General features: G+C 38.2%; 2 protein-coding genes across 2 annotated transcripts; one reads left to right on the top strand and one right to left on the bottom strand.

Moving 5' to 3' along the window:
* Positions 1-6011: 6011 nt before the first annotated feature.
* LOC134841490 (uncharacterized) lies at positions 6012-10012 on the bottom strand. Its single transcript, XM_063857513.1, has 5 exons — positions 9877-10012; positions 8214-8367; positions 7900-8010; positions 7451-7625; positions 6012-6328 (listed from the first exon to the last, which is right to left on the bottom strand). Exons 1-5 carry the CDS (start codon positions 9914-9916, stop codon positions 6080-6082), a joined length of 729 nt encoding a protein of 242 aa, XP_063713583.1. The 5' UTR covers positions 9917-10012; the 3' UTR covers positions 6012-6079.
* Positions 10013-10118: 106 nt separating this feature from the next.
* LOC134841489 (lysine-specific histone demethylase 1A-like) lies at positions 10119-15644 on the top strand. Its single transcript, XM_063857512.1, has 3 exons — positions 10119-11962; positions 12520-12663; positions 15323-15644. Exons 1-3 carry the CDS (start codon positions 10135-10137, stop codon positions 15553-15555), a joined length of 2205 nt encoding a protein of 734 aa, XP_063713582.1. The 5' UTR covers positions 10119-10134; the 3' UTR covers positions 15556-15644.

The raw sequence follows: 15644 nt of genomic DNA, 5'->3' as shown, positions 1-15644 counted from the left end.
GTTTTCCTATCGTTGATGAAGCATTTAATAGTGATTGTGAAGTCATTTTTTCCGCACTTTTACAATTGTATAGCGCTAAAAAAAGACTAGGTTTCCAAGCCGAATAGCAAACGTCCATTCTACTACTAATCGACACATTCAACCGTTAAGACAGTGCAGTCTTTGATCTACGGAATAGTTATTTGTTTAGCAATAATATCTGGTCACTTATACGCTGAAATTTGGCTTTTAACACAAAAAATGGAGCTTTTGTTGGAGTACATGGCCACAGTTCGTTATTCCATGCATAATTAAATCGTATTTACTCCGACTACTGAAAGTGAGGAGGAACTTTGTCTTCGGCTACATAGTGTTTTTTCCATACAAATCCAGTTTTACAAATAATTATCTGAATGGGTTGGGTGATGTATCATAATTAAGCCTTTCAGTCCTGATTCGAACGACTTCAAAGTTTAAAAAAGTTTTCTCAGTGCCGAGAAAAACCGCTTTTTTTTTTTTTTTATTAGCCCCCGGCCTGCTCAGTGCAGACCAACCGTGGGGGAGGGGGAGATGTCATCCATTTCGCCGCAGCCGGTCCCACCTTGAGGAGGCGGATGACACTGGGACCCCTCCAGCCGTGACCGAAGCGGGATTCGAACGCATGACTCTCGTGTTGAGAGACATGTGCCTAACCCACTCGACCACGGCTGCACTGAAATTTTTGCTTATCTCTTGTCTGATTTTGAGTCTGGTAACAGATGCGAGCAGCGAAGTGTGTTAGTAGGAACGTTCGTTTTTTGTAACCTAACCTAACAAGTTTTTGTTGAAAGTGTTCACTTATTTAGTGGCAGTTATGCTATAATCACGATCTGCAGCATTGGAAATTTCATAGCATCTGTTCTCTGCTTTATTTATGGCTAGTGTTTGTGATTTTTTTAACGTCCATGGCTGAGTAGTTAGTGCGTGAGACTCGTAACCTCTAGGTCGTAGATCGAATACCAGACTAATTTCTAATTTTTCTTATTGCACTTAGGAGCTGCTTTGTGTCGTTTTCTCGCTAGTTTTTAAAGCTTCACATAGCGTTTCCTCAGAAATAAAAAGCTTTTTATCTAAAACTGAAAAGATTTTTTTTTCTAAATTCCTTCTTTAAATAGCTTTTGTGGGCCTTTGAAGGTTCAAAGCTTAGTTTTTTATAAGTCTTTTCAATCTGCGTAAAAAGAAAATGTTTTGTTTTTTTTTGCGGTTTTTGAAGAAAAGTTTTTTTTTGTTACAAGCTTTAATTTTCAAACTTCATCACTCACGCGCAAAAAAAGGATAAAAAAAAGGAAAAAAAATTTTTATTTGGTTTTTATAAAGCGCTTCCTTAGCGCTTCAATGGCAATTAAAGCGATTAGCTATAACTCAAAAAAAATCTCATTGGCCATTGAAGCTTCAAAATAATATTAACATTTTTTCTGAATTTTCATTTTTTGAAGAAAACGGTAGTCGGATATGACCAAATTATAATCATAAATTCCTCCCATCTGCACCCTAGCGGGTTAAGGCCAGGGGCAATGATTTTGACTTTATCAATTGTTAGAAATTTTCAAACGAAATGAAAGTCATCTCCCGTTCTACCTTTCCGAGTTAGCAGTGGTGGTCATGAAGCTACATTCTGCACAATTTTGCCTCTTGAATGTACGCACCGGGACAACGCCAACATAACAGTGATTGATCATTGACTTCCTAATAGAGTACCGATAAGAGCAGAGCGCCTCATCACCTGTGAAATTGTCATGCTTTGATGCCGACTCAGTTTTGTCCAACCACTGACATAAACATAAGTCTTGTTACAGTCAGGAAAAGCGCAGTCGAAAAGCGCTGGGCTGCTGGGGGATTTCTGCAGCTTGTTTAACTCCTTTATTGCTTTCAATTCCTTTATCAGTTTTAATTTCACTACTATTGGAGGTGTGGACTGAGTGTCCTTATTGATTATCTCTGAGATGCCTGTTCATCTCTCGTAGAATGTTTCATAGCGAAAAATAGTGTTCATTAGCACCTTGAACTGGTTGTTACCTTTTGCCAATAGATTTGCTTTAAAATCTCCGCCATCTGTGAATTTAAGTTTGGCTGTCGGATTGTGCCACCAGTTGTCCTGATCACAATTTTTCTTGAGCCCATGATTGTCAAGATCAGCTCTAAGCTGCCTAATCCAATTTTTTTTTCGCCAATTTTTAGCATCTTTGGGTAGATCATTCTAACTATCGACTCCGTTGTTTTTAAAGGAAGCGTACAGCTGAACCCTTCTCCTGCAAAGTTGGTGTGCGACTGGCGTTGTTTTTACCTTTTTTCCATTCGTTTAGTTTCATGTCGTTTCTCTTTTCTAGCCTTAGACACATTCTTTTAGCACGGCGTTTAAACGCTTCTTGTCTACCAATTTCAGTGCATCTAATAACAAGGGTCTCTAAGCCGTAAAGCAGGACCGACTTTAGGAAGTTCTCGATGCGGAGACCCTTGTTCCTTAGTGTCAATGTTTTTGACACCAGGGCCTGTCTAAGACGTAGCATTGCTATCTTTGTCTTAGAAATGCGAGCGCTGATAACCTCGTCAGCGCTGTCATCAGTTGATATGATGCTGCCGAGGTACTCAAAGTTAATAACCTGTTTAACCTGTTCACTGAGCACATTGATAGGGACATTAGTATTGTCTTTAGTCTTGATTACAATACTTATAGTTTTCTCAACATATATTTCTAATTGAGCCAATCCAAAGGTTTTTGCCATCTTATTCAGCGACTTGGTAGCATTTTCTTGGTTGTCCGATATCAAAACCAGATCCTCAGCGTATGCAAAGTTTCTTATATCTCCACTGGTCTTACTTAGGAGGAAGTCAAAAAGGATGATGAACAACAATGGGCCTTAAACGCACCCTTACCGCACCTCCCGGTTCACTTCAAAAGTGTTATCCTTATCAAGCTTGCCGATGGGTTTGGTGTCGATGAAAGTTAGACAAAGAGTTTGCTGGTTTTCAATCCTTTTTTGAAGCAAACTTCTAATTGCTAAGATAGCTTGGCCTTTGACCTGTGGCTTCGGAACCCAAATTGATCGGGTGAGATCATGGGTATTCACCCTATTTGCAATCACTTTTGCGAACACTATGCCAAATTTTTCATGAAGGAAAATTCTCCCGTAATTGCTCGGTTCTGCTATGCTTCCTTTTTCGAACAGATTGAGTACTACTGCGTCCCTCCAAATTTGTGGAACTTTTACGGATCAAGCCAAATATCAGTGAAAATTCTTTTGAGAGGCCTGATAATTTACTTCTCGAGCAAGTTAAGAAGGTCAATGGTGATCTGACTCACCGGGAGCCTTGCCCGCGTTGATTTATCCCCGATTAGTTTTGCCGATTAGTTTTGCATGATCTGAGTGATGCCCGGTACTACCCACTCAACTGGCTCTAGTATCTCTCCAGACCGTGTTGCGAACGGCGAGATATAATCAATGAATGCACCTGAGCCTCTGGGGTGACGCCACGTTATATGCCTACTTAAATGGTTCTTGAGTAACGTGTTCACGATTTTTATATCGTGTGTCGAACAAAACTCCAGTATTTTTTCACCGTTTATGTTTGTTTCTTAGTCGGCAGTCCATTTGCAAGCTGGTGGTCCCATTTCGGTCAATTGCTCTTTACTGATTCAAATCACTTAATATCAGAGAACGAGATCCAAGTTAACGGCTGGGGATGCCGACTTTCATTACTCTGAAGAGATCAGTGTAGAAGCAATCAACCCGCTTTTTACCTTTTTTCATCATCGGGGTTAGTGGGACTAACAAACGACTTTTTTGAACGTCTCACTATTAATGCTACTTTTTAACCAGGCGACCATAACTTGGTCACTTTGACACCTACGCCTGGTTACTATCATTTTCAACGGATTGAAAATGAGAGCCACTCCGTCTCTACCTTTTCTCTCGGGGTCACTCGAGCACACAAATGTAATTTCAACTAAGATCGGAGACTCCGTCGCTGTTCAAGCGGGTCGCGCATAATCCCAGGACGTCAAACGCCGCTCTAGCATGAATTGTTCTAATTAGACTCTTTCAATTCCTCTAGGGTCCTACAATTCCAATATCCAAACTTACACGGTTGCTGCCTTACCAAAACATTGTATCGAGCTGATTGTTGTAATTTCCTGTTGGTTTCTTTCATTGGTTTGGTTGTAGGTAGTTTTTCAACAGGAATGTCTGACTAGACCGTATTACCCAACCTCTGTTAACCACCGAGTAGGCGTTTTGCACTTCAGTCGTTAGCCGCGTACAGACAGGTCTGATATGTTGTCCTTCAGTGACGTACACGTTGCCCGGGACCCGCCGCTAGGAGGTGAATGTTTGACTTTGGATCCAATGACTGAATTACTTTTATTTATACCAGCGAAGCGTAATATATTATTACCAAGAATTGTTTTGTTCTCCAACCTCATTTGGTGGCACTTCTGATATGTTCCAATGCAATCATTTTTAAGCTTTATTAAGCATGAGCAATTCAAAAGCATTTGTTGCTGCTTTTTTGGCTAGTGTGAGGCCCTATTTGAATGAAAACTTTTTATGAAAATGTATGGGATTCGTTGTTTTTTGTTGGTTTCTTTGGATGCTTTCAAAAATTTCAGCCCTTTCCGCAAATATTTCACTTTGTCAAAAAAACCACTGTACTGATTTTTGAATAAAATGTTACGCTTAGAAAATAGGCTGCTTTTCTATGTGCTTTTATATATGCATTTCATTTTTCCTTATACTCTATGGCCTTCGAAAGTTTCAGAAGGGGGATTTTTGACATAATTGTTTCTAATATTACCATTTTCTTAAATATTAGAAGCACAAATCTGAGATGAAAGTTTCAATCAAAAGAACAAAATTTTGGAATTTCCCTTCTTAAGCTGCTTTTCCCTAAATTTGGTAGAAAACATTAATTGGATGGCCTCAAACATTCCCATTTTTCGGCATTTTGGTTACTTTTTTATTTTTTTTGGATTTTTTTTCAAAAACTACCCTGCGAAGTTGAAATTAAGGGCTTAACCGAAAGCAAAAAACCAGTTATGCGACTCTCTTCTTCGCAAGAATCTACGCCTTACCTTTTTAAAAATAAATTTGACATTAGTAAAGATCCAATTGTTGAAATGTTTCCTGTTTTTTGGGCATTTTTTTTTTCTGAAAAACTAACCTGTCGATTCTGCGTGGAAATCTTCCCTGCATAAGAGGCTATTTTCATACTTTAGTAGAGAAACGTTTATGGATTTAGGAAAAGTCAAATTTTGAGTTTGTGATCATTCAGTCAAATCTGAAAGAAAGAATTAACTTGAGATAGTAGTAGTTTTCTCCTTTAAATAAGCGGCTCATCCCTACTTAAGCAGAGAAATCACTAGGGTGTTGCGTAAAAAAAATCTTTTTTTTTTAAAGTTTTTTCCGTATCAATACAATATGACTAAAAATATCAAAACAGGCGCATCCAGCGTTAGCTAGGTCAATTGTTTAATTCCAAACAACCGTGGCGCAGGTGTCGGTAAGTGAGACTCCTAATCAACAGGTCAGATATTCAATTCCGGAACATTGAATTAGTTTTTATTGGTAGAATTTTTGCTACAGCATTGGCAATTCGATAGAATTTGTAGCTGCTCTATTGGTGGCTAGTGTTAGTAAAATTACAAGCGATCGTAGAGCAGATGTGAGAACTTGCTACTCCTAGTCTAGCAAAAAAAATCTTAAGTTGTTTTTTTTCTAAGTCTTTTCCTTTTGCCTTATTTCACTTAGTTTTGCCCGTTTAGAGCTTTTTTTTGCAATTTTCTCACTTGTGTTTGTGAAACTCAGCTTCGCCTCTGTGTTTAAACTTTGTTTTTAAAACTTTCATCTCATCACGCACAAACAAAACGTAACGAAAAAAGTGCTTTTTTTCAGTTTTTATGAAAGTCGGAATTTCGTGCTTTTTGCGCTTTAACTCGATAATAAATATTTTGGAAAGAAAGATGCGGTGGCAATCAGTTAGGGTTTTCTACTGTTCCGTTGAAGTTAGATAATTTATTCTCGTTGAATGTCTTTACATAGTGATCCATTTAAATTACTTTGGTAAATTAATCAAACTGAACACTCTTCCTCGGTGCTTCATGATGTTGCTGGTGTTCGTTGTTCAGTGCTTCGCACACACTGAGTGTGCTGCACTTCTTGTCCACAGAGCAGATAGAGGGCAGATCCAGTTTGGACGAGTCCACAGAGAGGGTTCGGCTGTTGTCGTAGTACATAAACTCGTTAGGGTCCTGTTCTATCTCGAGCATCACTCGGTCTGTAGGGTTGGACTCCACTGTCTCGTAGTAGAAGTTGGACTAAAATAAAATCAATTGAGCAGGTATTTTATTGAGAAAATTGCTGTATAAAAGATTTCATAGATTTTATCTATTAAGACGACTGATCTAAATTTAGATAAGACTGATTTTTTGGGTTAGTTATGCCCATGTTTTTTTCGTTCCGAAAATCTGATTTGTTTCTAGTGCGAACAGGTTTGAATTAAAAGCATGAAATCTTCGGATTTAATTTAGCATCCGTGCTGCCAGTATGCTCGAATCTCCTTTTAATTAACAGCTTAAGTTGTCATCGAGTCAAGTTCCCACGTGGTCAAATGACAGGGAGTGAACTTGTACGGGAATTGCTTTAATAGGAATTAGGTTGTAGAACAGTTTTTGACTTACACAGTGATGTTTTATAAAAGGGAGGTTTTGATTCTAAAATGTGAGGACTCTGAGTTCTGCAAAAAAAATCGGCGTATTCTTTTTTATCTTGCCAAGGTTTTGGCAATTTAAATGGTTGTTCCGTCCGATTTTCGAAAAAAGTAACAAACATTTATGCTTTGGTTTTTTGCACAGAGCAGAGTTGAATTTTTCATAAGCCATTTTTGACAGATTTTTTTATCATTTGGAAGGTACTGATGTCCTGAGATCACCAGCGGATGCGGGGGTTGAAAGCTATCTCAAGGATTCGACCCCCTGCGTACCCAAAGGGCCCCCCTTTGTACTATTTTAAGATGTCCAGTTTTGTAAAGGCGCCAGAGTATACTAATTTTGAGGGGGGAGCGCGCGCCGAAAAAACGCAATTTTTTTGGCCAAATTTTTCCAAAAAGTGCTGAAAAACGCCTTTTTTGGCCTGTTTTTTTTCTTCAAAAATTTGCCTGTGGAGCAGAAAATTTGGTCAAAATCCGTGTGAACGGAAAAAACAGACCCATTTGTATCGACTTCTCAACCTTTTTCGAATTGTCTTGAAATCTATATCTTGGTACTACGATAGTCGATCCCATCAGAAAATTGAGAAAAAATGATAAAACATTTTTATTTTTTGTTTAAATTTTCTCTTAGCTTTGAATTTTCGTTTTAAGTATCGTAGTCACAAAATAATGTGCTATTCGCACAGCAATAGGCTATCCTTGTTTTCCTTAATGGTAAGTTAGCACTCGCCTGTAATCCGTCCTTCTCCCATTTGTAGGCTTCGGTTGTTGATCCGTCTTGAAATGTGTAGGTGACATTTCCCTTGAACTCAGCGTCATTTAGCCAATCGGGTTTCAGTAAACCACAACCAGCAGCCGCATTACAACAGTAGCAGCAGTCACTCTCATCCGGGTAGTAGAGATATCTGCAACGGTTTTTCGGTTCTCTTCTATTAAAGCCCCACCCCCCCCCCCCCCCCCCCCCACCACGCAAAATATTTCCACCCATCAGAATTACAAACATCAAACTAAAGTGGAGCAATTATTGTCAAATTGTTTCTAATGTAGTTTTTTTGTACAAATTTGGCACCAACCCATTTCATCAAATCAATATTATCTGCTAATTTTTACTTTTTGAAGATATCAACAGTAAGTCCTTTCGACACAATTAAAAAAGGTGAGCTTGAGGTCTTTGCTCACCTGTTTCCGTCGACAACGATGTGTGAGCAAGGTGTGTTGATGAACTGGTACTGGACCCCGTTGGTGCCACAGTATCTGTCATATCTACCATTAGCCCTGTCCAGTCGGTATCTGAAGTAATCAACAATTTTCAAAAGTTTTCGCCATCAGCGCGAATTTAATCCAAAATATAAGTTTTGCAGCTGCTGTACTTGTATCTGTAAGTTACTTCTTCAATATTTGAGTGTTAACTTTGAATTTCCACACGAGTTTACGCAGATTATGTTTTTTTTGTATATATTTGATGCTTTTTTATCAAATGTTTAATTTGTGACCTCATGTTAGTGAAGTCGTAGATGAACGTGGCAGATGTTTCGTGACTCCCAGTCAACCACAAGGTCTTGTCGGTGAAGTTTTGAGTGAACTGGTCAGGCCATAGAGGGTAGCTGGGCTGAGATACCTTGGGAGGAGCGCACAATGCAATGGCCGCTTAAATAATCATTTCCGTTTGGATTAAACAGCAAATTAAAACATCCACACTGAAATATAAATTTAGTTTCACTAGTCTCGGTTAAAAAATTAACCCCGCGCAATAGCAGGGAGTTAACCGATAACTTAAAAACAGCATTAACAGAAAAGTATGGAATTAAAATACTTATTGAGTATTAATATAATAAAAAAGAGTTATGATAAAATAAACGCGAGAAGTATAGAGAAATAAAATATCCATTGAGTGTCAATGATCGAAGTGAAGACACCTACTTAAGTCATGTGATTTTTTTCTGGAAAAGGTCCTAAAAATTGTTCATGCGGAAGTTAAATTAAAAAAGAAAAGTGTAGGGAAATAAAATACTCATCGAGTGTCAATGATCGAAGTGAAGACACCTACTTAAGTCGTGTGAGTTTTTTCTGGAAAAGGTCCTAAAATTGTTCATGCGGAAATTAGTTTTCGCAGTTTGAGTTTCTATTTCTTTCACTGTTCAAATCAAAACTATTTACTCTTGGAATGCAAGTTACTCTGTCCAATTACTTAAGTGCGAATAACGCGGTAAAGTGTGAATGAATTTTAATTTCGAAAGTGGACTTTCATTTTAAGATTTTCCAGCAAAATGAAAAAGATAGCTATTGACCCAGTTTTCTATAATTGGTTAAGTTGTATGAAAAATGGCAATCCTCGAAATTTGAAGAGCTTTGCCTTGATACGTTTTTTTTTCAAAAGTTGATTTCGAAAATTGACGTTTTTTCAGAACAAAATTCAATAAATTTTAGGCTATCGGTTTCCTTGATTTGATTGACATTTTCCCCACTTTCTACCGGCTATATTAATCAGCGTGAAGTTCAAGTTTTCTGCAATTAAATTTTTCCGTGAATTCCGTCATTTTGTTCTTTCTGGGAAGGACATGAAATTTCAAATCTCGGGGTCGCAGGTTCGAATCCAGCAAAAAAAAGTTTCTTTATTTTGAGGCTTATTTCTATCTTTTCTATTTTTAGAGCAGCTTTTTGTCATTTTTTTGCTTGTGTTTGCAAAGCGCAGCGTCGCCTTAGTGTATAAGTTATATCAACTGGCTGTGCGGCTGTCAGTTTTCTGTTCTAGCCAATACCGTGTGGTCCTGGTCACTTTTTAAGCGGCAACCAATGTTGGGTTCAAGTCGTCTTAAGTCCGGATTGAGGTTTTGTTGCTTCGTTTCATTTTGCTCTATCCAGATTATTGCACTTCAGCAGTTAATCGGTGCGCATGCTAATCGACTGGTCTCCAAAAATTAGTTATTCTGAGTAGAGAATTGTTTCGAAATTAGCAAAGAATGCTCGCCGATACACAAAAGAATTCAATTAACCTCAGTTAAAAATTAAATTAAACGATTGGCTAATGTGAGCATTATGACCTGAGCTTTGCGCCAAGAAGCGGGTTGTTTTTGCGGGCTAAATGCAATTTAAGCAGAAGACTTTTTCTCCTGTCTAGAAACGATGTGCACTAGAAATTTATGAATTTGTACTAACCCACTGAAATTATAACCGCAAAGACTGTATTAGAGTTCATTATAGATGCTGTTGCTCTGACCAAAACTCAGTATCAAAATGAACTCGATCGATATTTCTAACTGAGATCGAATGTTATCTCAATAATTGGTACGTTTATATTAACTCATCAAATAGGCAGCTCAGTCCACCTTTGAGCCAAAAGAAACAACGTTTAATTGAGATATCTGATAAAACACCATGATAGGCAGCGAGTAAGAATTGTTTCAGATTGCTGAAATGTCAGGCCGAAGACGCAATAGGCAGAAAAGTAGCGAAAATACTACAAATCAGATCAAAGCAAAATTGAGTAAAGCAAATAATTCTCACGAAGAAATCGAGTTACACGACCAGAGATTCAGGGCTCGGCTCGAGGAATTCAAAACTCCGATGGAAGAAGGAGCTTTTAGACATCGATTGGATCCCGAAAATCCTTCGCCTCAAGAAGAAAAAGAGTTCACATTTCTACGAAATCAAACAAGCGGACCACAACGGCGAATGTACCTCAGTGCTCGGAACTTCATTTTAGCAGAATGGGTCAAAAATTGCAAAACGCAGTTAACATATAGCGATGCGGCCGCTGCACTATTTAACAAAGGCCTAGCATATACCAAAGAACAAACCAATGTTAGCTGTAAAGCGTTCGGATTTTTGGAACGTAACGGGTACATCAATTCTGGTAAATTTGAAATCACCCATCCAAAACCGCAAACGAACAAGAAAGTCGTGGTTATAGGTGCCGGGATTTCAGGCCTGTCTTGTGCTCGTCAGTTGTCGTTTCTCGGTTTCGATGTTACAGTTCTAGAAGCGAGAGATCGCGTTGGCGGAAGGATAGAGACTTTCCAAAAGGGAAGCTATGTTGCTGATTTAGGTGCAATGATTATTACAGGGCTTGGTGGTAACCCTTTTTCTATTTTGGCTCGTCAATTCAACATTCCGTATCGAAAGATAAATAATGAGTGCAAATTGTATGATAATTTAGGAAAAGAAATTGCCGAGGGTAAAGATCAAGTGATAGAACAAGAATTTAATCGGCTCTTAGAAGCTGCGAAGTATGCTGCACATCAACTTGGTTTCACGGAAACTATTCCGGGTAGACCTGTATCATTGGGTCAAACAATTGAGTTAATCATCATGCACCAGGAACAAATGTTGTTGAAAAAGTCTGAGAGATTCTACCAAACTTTGACGAATTTGCAAAGACAAATCAGAGACCGAGCTAAAGAAGCGTCGACACTTTACCACAACATTGACTACGAGAAATCAGTGGTCAGGAAATTTGACGGGAAGCAAGATCGCTCAGTTAAAGAAGAATTTCAGTTTAGATCTGCTGTTTATAACGTTGAAGACTTGACTAAGCGATACGAATCTGCGATTCAGGAAGTCAAAATTTTACAGGAGAAGTTTGACAGTATGAAAAATGACGTACCACTGGATACCTACATGAGTTCGGAAGACCGGCAAGTTTTAGACTGGCATGCTGCTAATCTGGAGTTCGCAAACAGCACACCTTTGAATACGCTTTCGTTGAGTCATTGGGACCAAGACGACGTGAATGAGTTTGCCGGTGATCATTACTCGGTAGAATCGGGACTCGGAGTTATCCCGGAAGCCCTTGCAGAAGGCGTGGACATAAAATTCAACACAGCAGTGTCTAGTATAGACTATAGCACCTCAATAGTAATGGTAAACACGAAAAACGTAGAAGGACTACCCATATCCAAACGGGCGTCATCAAGTGATATGTCTTCAGGCCTTTCCTCTAACGAAGGCAATGGAAGTCAAGTGTTCAATGCTGACGCGGTAGTAGTGTCTGTACCTCTGGGTGTCTTAAAAGAGGAACCAGTAGTGCTTAATTTCAAACCGGAACTTCCGGAGTGGAAAACGGCAGCGATTGATAGACTTGGCTTTGGCAACTTAATGAAGGTTGTCCTGTGTTTTGAGAAGAGGTTTTGGGATACTTCGACTAACATGTTTGGATTCGTGAACACGACCTACTCATCCAGAGGAGAGTGCTATTTGTTCAACAGCCTGTGGAGTGCACCTGTACTCATATCTCTGATTGCAGGTGAGACTGAAAAATTAAACGTTCCAATTGCCAGTGGATTGTTGTTATTGTTGAATAGAATTTACAGCTACTGCTGATGGGATGGCTCCCAGTGAGTTTTTTATAATTTCTTCCTCGAGTTTCTGCAGCCACTGCAATCACATACCATTAACCAGCTGCAGATGTTACCTGCTGAAAGTTCAGGTATTGAGGTAGGTAAGATGAAGATGGCACATTGAAAACAATTTTGATAATTAGCTGCTATAAATAGACGTCAGACAGTAGTGGATTTAGGGGAAGGAGATTTAACAACTTCACCCCCCAAGTGCGTCCTGAAAAGGCGTGCGCGAACAAAGTAGTTTCATAGTCTAAGTCTTCAAAACGGTGCTTTTGGCTCATTTCTGGACCAACGTGAACAATATCTCCCTCCATGTCGACCAAGTAAACTATCTACCCCCCGAGCTGCTAGCGTAATTAAGTTTAAGCTCTAGAATTTATATCCCTCTAGAAACACATAGATCCGCCCTTGATGTCAGTTTTCATTGCTGTTATTTTAATCAGTTTTTAATCTGACCTAGGTGAATCGAATGCAATAATGGACGAGCTAGACGACAGCACAATTGTTGAAAGATGCTTAGAACGACTTCGTACCATCTATCCCGACATGAGCAGACTGAAGGAGAAAGTAGTCACGCGATGGAAGGACGACAAATACTGCTTAGGTCAGTGAAAATTTCAAAACTGTGTTAAAAAACAATTGTAAATAAGTTCATTTGAACGATGATTTTAGAAATTCATTAACAAGATTATAAAGCTTAAGTTTCTAATTTTTTGCCGTATTGATTTTGATACTGGTTTTTGATATAAACAGTTGCGATAACCAGTGTTTTTTTTTATCGGTAACAAGAATTTTTCCGGTCAACAACTTTGTTTTAATTTGAGATTTTTTCGTGAACTCTTTTACTGCTCTCCGCTTAGTTGTAGTGTATCTTAACATTCGCATGCGACTTATCTTGTCCTGCAAGTTACTTTTTGACCAAAAACTTAAAAAAAAAACATTTTTTTGACCACCCCTTTGCCCGAAAATAAAAAAAATCAATTCTTTTTTCTCGACCTAGTTTTTTCTTAAAAAAAGTCTCTTTTTAAATTTTGGTCAAAATGGTTCGATTTTTAAGTTTTAGTCATCAAGACAATTATAATATATTGTATAAAAGAAACTTTGGTCTTATCTTCCATTTTCAGTTCCTTTACACCATCGAGCTTAGTGTTATATTACTAATCATTTTTTTCTTAACCAACGCGCAGTGGCACTTTGCTGCATAGAATTGGCGATTTAAAAACTATAGCAAGTGTTTCAAAATCAAGTATTTTTGAGACAAAAGAATTGTTTGATTTTAGTGTTAAGCCAAATGAGCCAAAAAAAGTGTATCGGTTTTAAGTTTTTGGTCAAAAGAGCTATTATAAAAGTTCTTTTGATTTGCAAATTACAGTTCGTTCAATCATTTTTGGTTAATTTACACATGCGAGCTGGCGAGCGTGTTGTTTTTTTACGAATTTATTTTTTTCAAACCAACTCGCATTTCACAATGCGTTTTTGGTGGCATTTTTACTACGTAGTACTGGCAATTGAATAGCATTCATTATCTCACTGGATCCATTATCTCCGCTATCTCTTCGCCCTTTTTGGTATCTGAAGTTTGCATCCTTTCAATGACCGTGGTGCAGATATGTGGACATGAGACTATTGATTTCTGGTTCGATTCCGGCACATCACAAGTTTCATTTTTAAGACCTTTTTTGTCTATTCTCTCCTTATTTCATTTTTTTTCTTCTTATTGCTATTTTTGCCGTTTGTGTTTGCAAAGTGCAGGTTTGCCTATGAATAGTACATTTAATTGGATCTTAAATTTTGAAGAGAAAAAATCTGGTTCTTGATTTTGTTTTTCTACAGGGGCGGAATTAGGGGACCCTTTCATGAATTCGACCCTTTAACCACATAAAGAGTCCAACTTCATTACTAATTACACTATGGAGCAGCTAGTGTATTAATACGAACCTTCTTTTGTTCTAACCTAACTCGCAGATAAAAGGTTATTATATGGTGGCAAAGTGTTCATTATTTGGTGACACTTTTGCTATAATCGCGATCTGTAGCATTGGTTTGTGATCAATTAAGTGTCCGTGGCTCAGTGGATAGTGCGTGAGACTCATAATTTTTAGGTCGCGATCGGTCGGAGATCGAATCCGAGACGTAGCCAAATTTATCCTAATTTGAGGCTTATTTCTTCTTTTTCTTACTGCACTTAATAGAGCTGCTTTTTGTCATGTTCTCGCTTGTGTTTGCATCTGTGTTTAAGCTTTGCCTCTGTGTTTAAGACATCTTTTTTTTGCCGTCCGACCCTAACTTTTTCTGAAGACTCTTATAGGCCAAGTTATATTTTTTGAGGAGGGAGTGCATCAAAAAACGCACGTGTTTAGTCAAATTTTTTCTAAAAGCACCCAAACAGCATTTTTTGCCTACTTTCTTCAAAATCTCAGTGGTTTGGCGAGCTCGGAATATTCATTTGGTAGACCTAAAAAAAAGTGTCGGCTAAAAATTAAAAGGTCCGCCATGGACCTTCCTGCTGCTGTTTCGAGAAAAGTTGAAATTCCTACAGTTTTGAGTCCCGTATTTTGATATCTTGTCGATGCGTAGAAGTTTTGAAGAAACTCAATTTAATGTCAGTTAAAACGAGTGTTTAAAACAAAACTAAAACAAAATTTCAATCTTTTTTTAATGTTTACCATCCAACGCATTTTCGCAGATCCGTAAGCAACTTGATTATACTTTTATTGATGGGTCTTGTAATTGTACATCTTTTTTTTTCTGAAATTGTTTTGACATTTTTTAATTTTCGCCTTATATTGCGTCCGATGTTTCGACGATAGTGATACTCTAAACTTTCTGACACGATATTTTATAAGTGAGACGCTTAGAATTATCCGTTATTGAATTGTTCAGAAATGGCATGCTTCGGAGGTTGAAGAATTAAAAAAAAAAGTCCGATATAATATTTTTTTCCTGTAACAGTCTCTGCTGCGTGTTTGGTAGTTTTAACAATTGAGATTGATGTGGTCTTCGTTTTTAAGCTTTTACAACGGTGAATTCGGTTTTTCTTCGATCGCCTAAAGTTGAGAAAATACTTAGTTTTAACTGATTCTTCTGGAACAATTTCTATATGCCCATTTATTCAAAGGTTTCAATTCAAGTTCTGTTCTTTTTTGATTGACGGCGTGTCTAAATTGTTCCATGTGCCTGTGTCGAAATTGTATTGCAGCTCTGAAAGATGATCTTGAATTTGTTTTGGTCGTGTCACGTTTTATTCGACATTGTTGTTCCAGGTGCATACTCCTATGTTGCAATAGGAGCCACAGGCGAAGACTATGACCTTCTGTCGAAGCCAGTGTCTGGATTGAGATCGGGGAAGAATAACCTGTTCTTTGCAGGGGAGCACACAATGAGGAACTACCCTGCATCTGCTCATGGCGCGTATTTGAGTGGGCTCAACTCAGCTGCACAAGTAGCAGATCAGTTGATTGGAAGTGTGAGCTCAAGTTATGCTTCAGAAAAATAACAAACTTTGACTGAACTGATTGCTTTGAAATAGTCGAAAGGTGATACCTAACTGATGCTGTTTTTGATTACCGCTTTTGAGTTTCTTAT

This window comes from Symsagittifera roscoffensis, chromosome 3 (assembly GCF_963678635.1).
Source record: "Symsagittifera roscoffensis chromosome 3, txSymRosc1.1, whole genome shotgun sequence".
In the NCBI taxonomy this organism is placed as follows: domain Eukaryota; kingdom Metazoa; phylum Xenacoelomorpha; order Acoela; family Convolutidae; genus Symsagittifera; species Symsagittifera roscoffensis.
Note: the sequence above shows the minus strand (reverse complement) of the source record. Positions and strands in the feature narration are given on the sequence as shown.